This window comes from Ictalurus punctatus, chromosome 2 (assembly GCF_001660625.3).
Source record: "Ictalurus punctatus breed USDA103 chromosome 2, Coco_2.0, whole genome shotgun sequence".
NCBI classification, from domain to species: Eukaryota; Metazoa; Chordata; class Actinopteri; order Siluriformes; family Ictaluridae; genus Ictalurus; species Ictalurus punctatus.
Window position 1 is genome coordinate 22,948,539 of NC_030417.2, and position 13,816 is coordinate 22,962,354.

The 13,816-nt window shown below is 37.8% G+C and overlaps 1 protein-coding gene across 1 annotated transcript in view; it reads right to left on the reverse strand.

The window, feature by feature from the left end:
- Positions 1-13,816, reverse strand: part of rnf213a (ring finger protein 213a) — a 60,495-nt gene that overhangs the window by 40,676 nt on the left and 6,003 nt on the right. Inside the window, exons 2-12 of the mRNA XM_017489382.3 lie at positions 9,541-9,644; positions 9,215-9,384; positions 8,081-9,049; positions 7,809-7,915; positions 7,532-7,702; positions 7,240-7,442; positions 5,630-5,919; positions 5,262-5,524; positions 2,958-3,173; positions 347-539; positions 73-128 (exon numbers count right to left, since the gene is read on the reverse strand). Coding sequence (XP_017344871.2) covers positions 73-128; positions 347-539; positions 2,958-3,173; positions 5,262-5,524; positions 5,630-5,919; positions 7,240-7,442; positions 7,532-7,702; positions 7,809-7,915; positions 8,081-9,049; positions 9,215-9,384; positions 9,541-9,643 — 2,741 coding nt within the window. The 5' untranslated portion in view covers position 9,644. The remainder of the gene's footprint in view (positions 1-72; positions 129-346; positions 540-2,957; positions 3,174-5,261; positions 5,525-5,629; positions 5,920-7,239; positions 7,443-7,531; positions 7,703-7,808; positions 7,916-8,080; positions 9,050-9,214; positions 9,385-9,540; positions 9,645-13,816) is intronic.

The window sequence follows — 13,816 nt, forward strand, 5'->3', positions numbered from 1 at the left end:
ATGTGTCTCATTAAAGCTATTTATTTATTATTATTATTCTGTTCATTAGTTAATCACCTGAGCTTGACTTACCTGTATTTTTGTTCAAGAATCTGGCTTTGAATGAATGTAAGCGTATCTGACACATTCTGTGGAGGAACATACAAATCTATTATCAAAAAAAAATATTTGGACAAAATAAATATAATCAATCTTGTCAGGAAGAACTATACCAATATACACTTGTTTAAAGTTAATAGAAAATATTTTGGCCAGTGACAGCATGCCTCATCATGTTTTCTTCTTTACATAATCATCATTCAATTATTATGTGAATTTACTTAAAGAGTTAGAGTTTGACACTAACTGAGGAACTGCTGTAGGAAATCTCAGCTGGAGCTTTGAGAATGAAAAGTTGCAACATGTCAAAGAGCTCCACATGGATGTTAGTGCTGAATTCCACCATCTCATCAACAGATAACAGGAACATCCATGATCGAGCCAGCAGTGTGTCCACTGCCACAAGGTGACGATTTGCTTTCATAAGATTCAGCATGGATCTGAAAAGGTATATCATATGTACCATGTTAATAGTAACCAACTAATACTAACAGGTGCAAGTTCTCAATTTCTTTAAAAAAAAAAAAAAAAAAAAAAAAACCTGCATGCATTAATTTGCATGTACATTCACTGAGCACTTCATTAGGAACATTATATTAGTACTGGCTAGGGTTCACGGTATACCATGGTATGAAAATTGACGATAATCATACTATATCATACCCACCATGTCCCAGTTCCCTCAGAAAAACGCATTGCCATTGCGCTGTATAAGTTGGTCACATATGCTGAATATCAAATCAAATCAGACAATTATCCAATCACATGATTTGTTGAGGAAAAGTCACTTGGCTTTTTTTTGATGCACATCAAGGAATGTATTTGGTAAACGTGTTTCCATCACAGTTTATGCGCATGTCTTCTTATTGAGAAAAAAACAACAACAACAAAACTTATCTGCCTCAATTGAGCGCATACGTTTTTTTTTAAAGTGCACATTCTCGAGATTTCATTCGCATAAAAATATGTGGATGGAAACATGGCTACTGACCCCAATCTCCGTGTGTGTGTGTGTGTGTGTGTGTGTGTGTGTGTGTGTGTGTGTGTGTGTGTGTGTGTGTGTGTGTGTGTGTGTGTCAGCAGCAGTCTGGCACCATATGTTAGTAATGAAAGGACGTTATTTTAAAAGCTCACACAGCTGATGTTATTTTTCTTTTAGTAGTTAGTTTAGCATTCTGTGCTAACATGTAAACAATAAGTTAATATTAAGTGACTTACATTTTAGACTCAATAATGCCTGTTTTTGTTCTATTTCACCAATTTTATTCATTTTCTAAAAGAGAAACATACTTCCATTTACAGAAAAACGGTTTCAAGTTTCAATTACAATAAAGCATTTTTTCCCCAATCAAAAACCCTTCTGTTTTCATTCCCTTAAGGGTCATTGTAACTAATAATAATAATAATAATAATAATAATAATAACAATAACAACAACAATAATTGGTGTAATACTATATACTGTGAAACCGTGATATTTTCTGAGATGATTATCGTAGGCACACTTGGCACACTTCTTGGCACACTTTGGAGCCATTAATACCAATGCTGTAGCCTATTTGAGTATTGCTACTGATGTGAGTCCTTTCATGGCCACAATTTAACCATCTTCTAATGGCTACTTCCAGCATGATAATGCACCATGTCACAAAGCGAAAGTCGTCTCAAACTGGCTTCATGAACACAACAATGAGTTCAGTGTTATTCAGTGGCCTTCCCATACACCGGAGCTGAATCCAATAGAACACCTTTGGGATGTGGTAGAACGGTAGAGTCACAGCATGAAGGTGCACCTGAAAAATCTGCAGGAACTGCGTGATGTAATCATGTCAACATGGACTAGAATCTCAAAGGAATGTTTCCAACTTCTTGTGCAATTCATGCCACGAAGAATTAAGGCTGTTTTAAGAGAAAAGTGAGGCCCTACCCTGGACTATTGGCACAAGGCAGGTTGGGTCCATGGATTCATGCTACAGGTGCCAAATTATGACCCTACCATCTGTGTGCCTCAGAAGATGATTTATCAGACCAGGCTGCATTTTTCCAGTCTTTAGCTGTCCAATTTTGGTGATCCTGTGCCCAATGCAACCTCAACTTTCTGTTCTTTGCTTACAGGAGAGGAACCTGACGTGGTCTTCTGCTGTTGTAGCCCATCCTCCTCAAGGTCCGACGTGTTGTACATCCCGAGATGCTTTTCCACTCACCACAATTGTTCAGAGTGGTTATCCGATTTCCTGTAGCCTTTCTATCAGCTCGAACCAGTCTGGCCATTCTCTGTTGACCTCTCTTATCAATAAGTTGTTTGTGTCACAGAATTGCTGCTCACTGGATGTTTATTTCTTTATTGCACTATTGAATAAACTCTAGAGGCAGTTTTGCATGAAAATCCCAGGAGATCAGCAGTTATAGAAATTCTCAAACCAGCCCGTGTGGAACCAAAAATCATGTCACGTTCAAAATCACTGAGATCAAATCCCCATCCTGATGGTTGATGTGAACATTACCTAAAGGTGCTGGCCCATATCTGCATGATTCTTTGCATTGCACTGCTGTCACACGACAGACTGATTAGATAATTGCATGAATGAGTAGGTGAACAGGTGTTCCTAATAAAGTACTCAGTGAGTGTATATTGCTGTTCATTATTAGCATATTATATATATATATATATATATATATATATATATATATATATATATATATATATATATATATAGAGAGAGAGAGAGAGAGAGAGAGAGAGAATAGATTTAGTTCAACTGATCACATATCAAAAGGATATAAAGAAATGTCAGTGAGTGAGTGGTGACTAAATTTTGTTTAACAAAAAAATTATGAAATGAATCATAGAAAAAGCACCTTCTATCTTGTGAAGTTATTGGCCTACATGAAGTCATTTTCAGTCCTTGTAGTCCAGTCCATGCCTGTTCATTTTTTGGATTCACAGCGAGTGAAACCGGTCCAAATGGTTTTGAAGTTCCCTTGAGAAGATGCAGAAATGGAATTGCAACAATCCATCGGGTCATCCCTTCTGACTTTACTGTGTACATCAGATCCACCAATGTGTCAGGCAAACTAGAGAGTTAAAAAGTCAAGTCAAATGTTAATGGTCTAGTACAGGGTTATTCATTTATAAAGTTATTTACAAATTTATTTTTAAATATTTATTCCGATCCAGAATTCTGATCCATGTACGGAGCATCCGGAAAACATTCACAGCGCTTCACTTTTTCCACATTTTATGTTACAGCTTTATTCCTAAATTAATTAAATTCATTATTTTCCTCAAAATTCTACAAACAATACCCGATAATGACAACGTGAAAGGAGTTTGTTTGAAATCTTTGCAAATTTATTAAAAATAAAAAACAAAAAAAGCACATGTACATAAGTATTCACAGCCTTTGCCATGACGCTGAAAATTGAGCTCAGGTGCATCCTGTTTCCACTGATCATCCTTGAGATGTTTCTACAACTTGATTGGAGTCCACCTGTGGTAAATTCTGTTGACTGTACATGATTTGGAAAGGCACACGCCTGTCTATATAAGGTCCCACAGTTAACAATGTATGTCAGAGCACAAATCAAGCCATGAAGTACAAGGAATTGTCTGTAGACCTCCGAGACAGGATTGTATCGAGGCACAGATCTGGGGAAGGGTACAGAAACATTTCTGCAGCATTGAAGGTCCCAATGAGCACAGTGGCCTCCATCATCCATAAATGGAAGAAGTTTGGAACCAGCAGGACTCTTCCAAGAGCTAAACTGAGCGATCGGGGAGAAGGGTCTTAGTCATGGAGGTGACCAAAAACCCAATGGTCACTCTGATAGAGCTCCAGCATGTCTCTGTGGAGAGAGGAGGACCTTCCAGAAGAACAACCATCTCTGTAGCACTCCACCAATCAGACCTGTATGGTAGAGTGGCCAGACGGAAGCCACTCCTCAATAAAAGGCACATGACCGCCCACCTGGAGTTTGCTAAAAGGCACCTGAAGGACTCTCAGACCATGAGAAACGAAAGATTGAACTCTTTGGCCTGAATGGCAAGCGTCATGTCTGGAGGAAACCAGGCACCACTCATCACCTGGACAATACCATCTCTACAGTGAAGCACGGTGGTGGCAGCATCATGCTGTGGAGATGTTTTTCAGAGGCAGGAACTGGGAGATTAGTCAGGATAGAGGGAAAGATGAATGCAGCAATGTACAGAGACATCCTCGATGAAAACCTGCTCCAGAGCTCTCTGGACCTCAGACTAGGGCGAAGGTTCATCTTCCAACAACACAACGACCCTAAGCACACAGCCAAGATAACAAAGGAGTGGCTACAGGACAACTCTGTGAATGCCCTTGAGTGGCCCAGCCAGAGCCCAGACTTGAACCCGATTGAACATCTCTGGAGAGATCTGAAAATTGAGAGGTCCTGCAAAGAAGAATGGGAGAAACTGACCAAAAATAGGTGTACCAAGCTTGTATCATCATACTCAAAAAGATTTGAGGCTGTAATTGGTGAAAAAAAGGGGCTTCAATAAAGTATAGAGCAAAGGCTGTGAATACTTATGTACAAGTGCTTTTTTTTGTTTTTTATTTTTAATAAATTAGCAAAGATTTCAAACAAACTTCCTTCACGTTGTCATTATGGGGTATTGTTTGTAGAATTTTGAGGAAAATAATGAATTTAATTCATTTTGGAATAAGGCTGTAACAACAAAATGTGGGAAAAGTGAAGTGCTGTGAATACTTTCCAGATGCACAGTAAAATAAAATTCTGAACAGTAACAACAGTTACCTTTTACTGCTTAACTATTAATGATTAGATTAGTTTATGGCTATAAATAAGACAATTGGAAATGGTTATTTCGTAGTTGTTTCAGGCTGGTACAGGTTTAGAAAACTAGAGTCACTGATTTATGGCCAGTGATTTTTACCATGTGAAATAATTAATAATTTGCTATATATAAACGACTATAAAAAAATTTTTTAAATAATAAATCTTTTATAAAAGTATAAGATTAACATATATTTATAGCAATACATTTAAAATGATGATTTTCGACACATGCATACATAGAGCCAATAAGCTTTCATACAGCTAGATATTGTACTGTATGTGGTAATCTAGAAAACATTGTATTTAATCTGTAAAGACTGAAAGTGCACCCACTTTTTCAAGCATGAAAACGACTCTTGGATGTTGGTCCAAAAGGGGAGAAACTGATCTTCAGGCAGATCTGGCAGGCAGAGAGCTGAGCAAAGACGATTAAGTTCCCCCAATTCTAGTTTAAGGTCATACTGCTTCCACAAGTACAGCATAATGACAGCAGCCTTCAGAGGTTCCGTAATGTATTCACTTCTTTTTGATGAGCCATCTTTCTGCAGTTCTGGAGTGACGTGTTCAAACATAAAGTTCTTTAGGAGCTTACTTACCTAATATTTAAAACAAAAAGCAGAACAATTGTATGCAGTCTCATTAGTTCAAGCAAGGAAATAAACTAGTAGATGTAGAGTCCACATTACATCAGTAATACTCACATCTTTTTCAGTGTAATTCAAGCTTGACCATTTTTTCTCCTTCTCTTCAAACACAAAGGGGTTTCCGTAGATCTGATGGAACTGCTTGAGCTGTGTGATAAAGTTTCTGAGATTGATGTCAGTCCAGCTTCTGAGAAAATCAAAGATTGTCCCAAGCATAACTCTTCCTGCAATCTCTCTTCCTTCGATCACACTTTTCCTTTGTTCAGGCCATACAACCTCCTTCAATTTTTTAAGTAAATTCTTAGATGGTTCTGCACAGATTATGTCATCATACTGATGCCATTCTCCTGCAATACATAAAAAGATCAGATCACAAATATACACAAACTGGCCAGATTTTGATGGGCACCTTTTGAATATACTGAATATATCCACTTAAAGATGATGTACAGTAATTGGCTGTAAAAGAACATTTCGCCTCAGCTGAACCTATAAAAACCAATTAAAACCACACAACATCAATGTTTAAATATTGTAGTGCAGTTCCAAACTTTTTTTGGTTAAAAATGAACAAAAATCAATTATTGATCAAGTACATAAAGTGTTCAAAACTGTAAGCTTAGCTTACCCTGATTCGCAATGGTAAGCTTATAATAATGATTTTTTTGAGCTGTCGGTTTGGATTTCTCCGGAAATGTCAGTTTGACATCATTCGTCTTTGCGTGGTTACGTTACGTCCATAAACAGAAAGAAGATGACCTGGCTACTATATCGCGTGTGTGTGTGCTGAGGATGGTGGAGTGTTTGTAGCTTGTTCTTACAACAGTTGCTTATTTAAACTTGTCATCTAGATGGCTGTTTTTAATCTGGATAGTTTTAAACGTAATTATTGTTGACATCTGGGGAATCAGCTGTTGTCAAAATCAAGAAACCATGAACAGTGGAGAGCCTGCAGTCAAAAAGGGAACACGACGGAACCTGTGCTAAAATTTGAATGAATATCAGCATGGCATTTGGGAAATAGTAACAACTCCGTGATCTGAAGGGATTGACATGAAGGGTAAGACATTTCAGTGGCTCAATAGGTAACTAATTAACATTAACGCACTTGTTCACTTGATTCAGCTCGGTATCGAGTTTCCTATGTTGTTGTTGTTGTTGTTTTTTTTGCTACTGTAAGTGTAGTAAATTGCACTTATTTTTTGCAAGCTATGAGAGAGAGCAACTCAGTTCTACTCTAAGAAAACCACCTCTGTGGTCAAGTATTGGAGCTAATAGACAACACATACGTATACTTCAAACCATCAGATTAATTCGCACAGAGGAGTAGTGCCGAAGCACAACCCATGTAAAAAAACAACTCCGCAAGTAACTTGCAATTTTATGTTTCAAACAGAGATGGCGATAGAGAGGCAAAAGTTCAGTATTGCAGCATTAAATACAACTGACATCAGCACCAAAGAATCCTTGCTGATCAATCTTCATTTGTATTGTAGTGGTACAATGCATTAGAGTAATACTTGCTCACATTATATTTAGTTTATATAAAATTTCTCGTAAAAAGTCAGGATATACACGGTTATATTAGCAAAATGTAGACTAGCCAGAATAAGTAATGTAGCATGGCATCTTTAGGGAAAGGCTGGCTCATGAAAGATTCTACTCACCCTCTGCATTTAGTAGATGTTGTTTAACAAAAAGACATCTGTTTGTGGTTTCTTTCGAATCCATTTTGTAGATATACTCATATTCATATTTCCCCTTTTTTTCCTTATACACCACATACTTGTAAGGTATTGACACAGCTTCTGCTTTGATCTTTGTAGACACCAGACTCCCTTCTACAAGAAATCCATGTTCATTGAGATCCCTGAAATCATAAATGAGTTATTTCCATAGTACAGATGAAAGAAGGTTATGAACATAGAAGCTGGACATTGGAAAAGAGATCAGTCTTACTGTGTCACAGACAGTTCTACAAGGTTGGTATCCCAGTCACTAATCTGCGGACCAGCCCTTATAAATATGCGGTCTTCACTTGGGTCAAACTTAAAATCCTTTGACAAGACAGCATGAAAGTAAATGGTAAGTCTCTCACTTGCGGAAAGCTGCTGAATTGAAGTGGGAATTCTGCAATTTATCAGAAGAGAAAATTAGTAAACTGGCAAAAAAAAATACAGCTGGTAACCTACTATACCGAGACAAAAATGCCTTCTATAAGCCAGTTTCTAAATACCTCTCCGGAGGAACATCTTTCTTTTTATGTGTCTCTTCACTTCTGTTTTTCTTCTTCAACTCTGGACTTCTCTGGCCACTCAAAGCATCTCCTTTCCCATGAGCAGACTGCAGAGGACCAACAGAGGATTCAACATTGGACCAACACTGGAGTTTAAACTCCTCATCTGAGCATGAAAAGTACCAGCTTCTATTTGATTTATCACTCAATGTGTTTAAACCATACATCACTTTAAATGCACTAGCATATTTTAAGGAGTGTCAGAGCTTTACCTCAGGTTTGTGCTGTGGTCCAAACACCATTTCTCGATTTAGGCTTTTTGTTTTCTGTGTGCATGGCCCAGTCTTAGCATTTGCAGATTGATCAACATTGGCATTCTGATCCAGAGTAGGTGGTGTCTTGTCAGATGTATCATTCCTGCTTTGTGTTTTGTTAGATGCATCTTTCAGATTTTGCGTCTTGTTAGAAGCATCTTTCTGGCTTTGTGATTTCTTAGACTCATCTTTCTGGCTTTGTGATTTCTTAGATTCATCTTTCTGGCTTTGTGATTTCTTAGACTCATCTTTCTGGCTTTGTGATTTCTTAGACTCATCTTTCTGGCTTTGTGATTTCTTAGATTCATCTTCTTGGCTTTGTGATTTCTTAGATTCATCTTCTTGGCGTTGTGATTTCTTAGATTCATCTTCCTGGCTTTGTGGGTTGTTAGGTTCATCTTTCTTATTTTGTGTCTTAAATGCATCTTTCTGGACCATGTGCTTGGGTTTCTTTTGATCACCCACTTGTTCTTGCTTCAGTGTTTCTGATGTTGTTAGAAGTGAGCTATCACTGTTCAGATGAGTGGGTTCTTCATCACACTGTGATTTTTGATCGTGTATTTCTCCTGGTTCAAGACAATCCTTCTCACCTTGTTCTCCTGAAGCCAGGTTCTTGTTAACATCTGCCTCAGGTAAAGCAGGTCCCTCAAGTGTCATGGGATCATCAGTTTTTTCTTCTGATGGGTTGACGAGAGATGATTCAAGAGGCACACTGATCTGAATTTCTGCTGGAGCAGATGTGCCTAGGTTCAAGTCAGGAGTCTCATCCATAAGACACACTGATTCCTCACTGTCAGAGGACAAGGCTTCCTCCTGTGTCCTCCCAATGTCTTTATCAGTCAGGGAGATGTCGGAGAGATCAGATGTCAAAGACAAAGGACCCCTGTCTTTCTCTGACACTCTCCTTCTCTTCTTCTTCTTTTTTTTCTGGAGGGATCAGAGTAAATAAAATATGATAAGATTGCATTTTATGGGAACGTTTTGATAAAGACAGCTGATTGCTTGGGATATATCCATTCTAATATCAAATACACAAGACCATGAGTTTGAAAAATAATGCAAGGAAACCCCATGTGGAAAATGCCCAAGTACCTTTTTTTTGACATTCGGGCTGTTGTCATTTGGCCTTTTAGGAGACCCGGCTGTTAGACGATTGTCCAAGACTGAGTCTGGGTTTATTTCTGTCTTCAATTCTGAATCGGTTGCCTGTGGAATGACTGCAGACTGTGTAGACTCATCTGGTGTTTTGTTAGATAAAATGCCTGATAAAGTGATAAAGAAAGCCTGATAAGGATCAAGTGACTGACCAGATTTAACTACAGCACTTCGATCACATTTTAGCTAATTCCTTTCCAAAAAACACACGATTTCATTTCAACTATTTGTTAATGAGGAACATGTGTATTTGTATAACCTACTTTGGGTTTTCTCTGACAGTTGTGTTGTCAGTGGAGTCCCACACTGACTGCAGAACTTTGCTGTCCCCTCCACAGCAATATGATTGCAGTTTTGGCACTTCATCCTGAAAAACAAAAATGTCTCAAATGTAAAATCAGGATGATTTATTTCACTTCCTTGTGAGAAATGTATATACAATAGTTTTTTTTTTTGCTGTACTTTGTGAGTGAGCTTTTACTCTCCACTGAGATTATATTATAAAATAATACATACAGGAATTCATTGTTGGGGTGGTCCTTTCTTATAACTGATGCTATTGCCAGTGTAACATCTTATCAGTATAACATTTAGCGTTTGATAGAATTAATACAGAATTAATTACATTTTGATAAAAATCCCACATATTTTCTATTTTTTCTATGATTATTTGTTAATGGATCCTTTATTTGTTAATTTTAAGATATTCAGTTTAATGTGATTTCTATAACTGTCTTTATTCACTCAGGATTTACACATTTCTGTTCCTTGGGTTATGATGTTCTGTCCTTGACCATGTTTTTCTCTTATCTTAGCCTTGGGCATTATCTAATTTTAGTTTATACTACAGAATGCCCAGGTTGTCTTTGTGCACACAATAAAAAATCTCTTTTATTATAACCTGGCTTCTGGTGTCCTGATTCTTCAATCATCTTACTTCTGGTGAAAATGCAGTATGTTGATGGCCATCCAGAAAACAACACAGACACACAGTATACAACACTATACATATGCATACACACACACATACATACATATATACATATACATACATATATACACATACATACACATACATACACATACATACACATACATACACATATACATACATATATACACATACATATATACATATATACACATACATATATACATACACACATACATAGATATATATATATATATATATATATATATATATATATATATATATATATATATATATATATATATATATATATATATATATATACACACACACAGTACCTCACAAAAGTGAATACACCCCTCACATTTTTGTAAATATTTGATTATATCTTTTCATGTGACACCACTGAAGAAATGACACTTTGCTACAATGTAAAGTAGTGAGTGTACAGCTTGTATAACAGTGTAAATTTGCCATTCCCTCAAAATAACTCAACACACAGCCATTAATGTCTAAATCGCTGGCAACAAAAGTGAGTACACCCCTAAGTGAAAATGTCCAAATTGGGCCCAATTAGCCATTTTCCCTCCCCGGTGTCATGTGACTTGTTAGTGTTACAAGGTCTCAGGTGTGAATGGGGAGCAGGTGTGTTAAATTTGGTGTCATCGATCGCACACTCATTCATACTGGTCACTGGAAGTTCAACATGGCACCTCATGGCAAAGAACTCTCTGAGGATCTGAAAAAAAGAATTGTTGCTCTACATAAAGATGGCCTAGGCTATAAGAAGATTGCCAAGACCCTGACACTGAGCTGCAGCACGGTGGCCAACACCATACAGCAGTTTAACAGGACAGGTTCCACTCAGAACAGGCCTCGCCATGGTCGACACACCGCATCAAATTGGTCTGCATGGCTGTCATCCCAGAAGGAAGCCTCTTCTAAAGATAATGCACAAAAAAGGCCGCAAACAGTTTGCTGAAGACAAGCAGATTAAGGACATGGATTACTGGAACCATGTCCTGTGGTCTGATGAGAACAAGATAAACTTATTGGTTCAGATGGTGTCAAGCATGTGTGGCGGCAACCAGGTGAGGAGTACAAAGACAAAGACACAGCCAAGCATGGTGGTGGGAGTGTCATAGTCTGGGGCTGCATGAGTGCTGCCGGCACTGGGGAGCTACAGTTCATTAAGGGAACCATGAATGACAACATGTACTGTGACATACTGAAGCATAGCATGATCCCAGCATGTATTCCAGCATGATAACGACCCCAAACACACCTCCAAGATGACCACTGCCTTGCTAAAGAAGCTGATGTTGAAGGTGATGGACTGGCCAAGCATGTCTCCAGAACTAAACCCTATTGAGGATCTGTGACGCATCCTCAAACGGAAGGTGGAGGAGCACAAGGTCTCTAACATCCACCAGCTTCATGATGTCGTCATGGAGGAGTGGAAGAGGACTCCAGTCGCAACCTGTGAAGCTCTGGTGAACTCCATGCCAGAGAGGGTTAAGGCAGTGCTGGAAAATAATGGTGGCCACACAAAATATTGACACTTTGGGCCCAATTTGGACATTTTCACTTAGGGGTGTACTCACTTTTGTTGCCAGCGCTTTAGACATTAATGGCTGTGTGTTGAGTTATTTTGAGGGGACAGCAGATTTACACTGTTATACAAGCTGTACACTCACTACTTTACATTGTAGCAAAGTGTCATTTCTTCAGTGTTGTCACATTAAAATATATAGTCAAAAATTTACAAAAATGTGAGGGGTGAACTCACTTTTGTGAGATACTCTGTGTGTGTGTGTGTGTGTGTGTGTGTGTGTGTGTGTGTGTGTGTGTGTGTGTGTGTATATATATATATATATATATATATATATATATATACACACATATACATATATACACACACACACACACACACACATACATACATACATACATATATACATATATATATATATATACTAGGGCTGCACAATTAATCTAATATCGATCGCGATTACGATTTTGACTGCCCCCAATTACATGACCATGATCGACTGCGATATTGACATTTAAAGTTCGTCCTCCACTCATAGAAAACTCCACTGCAGATCAAATCAAGCGCTTCCTACACTTACAGCCAATCAGCATAGAGCGGCGCAGGGATGACGTCATTTTGTAATGCCAAAACCCGGAAACGGTTTAGCATTTTAGCGCTCAAGCTGGTAGCTCCGCTTCGGAAATTATGACACTAACATGTTGCCAAATGGCACTACAGAGGTTGTCAGGGACATTAAACGTCATCACGCCGAACAGGAAAAAACTTTGCAGATAAACTCAGGGCTCTACTGTGCGACCATTTCACTCGCATTTACGACTGAAATGTACTTTGTGCGACTGTGAATAAATATTTATTCGCACCAGTGCGAGTGACCTGTTCGGAGTTGTATAATACAATCAGAATAAAAACTACAGGAAGTCCAAAATGCATCTACACCGCGCAACAGTTACTTTCACACTGCTTTTCACCTCCTCAGTCAACCGAACAAGTGTGGAAATACTGCAGAGAAACCATTATGATGACAAGAGTAACTCTGTACATCATCTGCTTATCTCACCTTCCTGATCTCACAACCGCCATCTTTTATTGATCCCAAAAAGGGCCTGAACTTTCACCTGCTCATGTAGAGACAGCAGCTTCGGCCAGAGTAATTAATAATAATGCTAACGCTACAAGGTGGGTTTAATTCAAACTTCTTTATTAAATAATTCCTCACCGATCATAATCAATAGTAGCAACTGTTCCATTTGTAAACATACAGCACGCTGCTGCTCTCCTTCACTAACACTAATTCACTTCATTTAAACCTCACGGTTGCCAGATACCACTAGAAAAGTCAACTCCAGTTTCCATGTTTTCATTTAATCCCCCCAAAACACAATATTATCAGCAGACATTGACACTGTACTGGGGACACCATCTAAAACTGAAACAAATAAGAATAAAACTACTAAAACGTAAAGACAGAAAATGTGCTTAGTTATAAATAAATTATTATTATATAAAGAATAGATATAATAATAACTTCATAAAATATAAATAAAATGAGAAATGAAACGATATTTAATTACTATGGGTTGCATTTAATATCAATTTGACATTAATCTTAGTTCGCTATTTCCTTAGAAAGCTATTAGCCTTTTTCCTAATATGGATCATACTTGTGTTAGTTTGCTTTTAATTAGGAAACTTTATTGTTTAAGATATTTAAAAAATAAATATTTTATGCTTGTTTATTTATCAATTAACCAACAGTACTTATCATTGCTATTATTTTAATTCAATTAACAGTGACCATGAGCAGAGAGCTTACATTTAACTGTTTATGACAGACCTCCTGATTAAAGCTTAAACAAAAAAAGATTGGTATCTGGATCGGTTTCAGTCGTACAAATCCTTACCGGGGCATCCCTAATGAACACCAATAAACTAAAGCGCTTTGCATCTGACGGGTAAATGAACTCGCCCAATAACATCCTATGTGAGTTTATTCAGATATATACACAATATACACAGAGCGGTTCGAGAACTGGCTCCACCCCAGAACCATGAC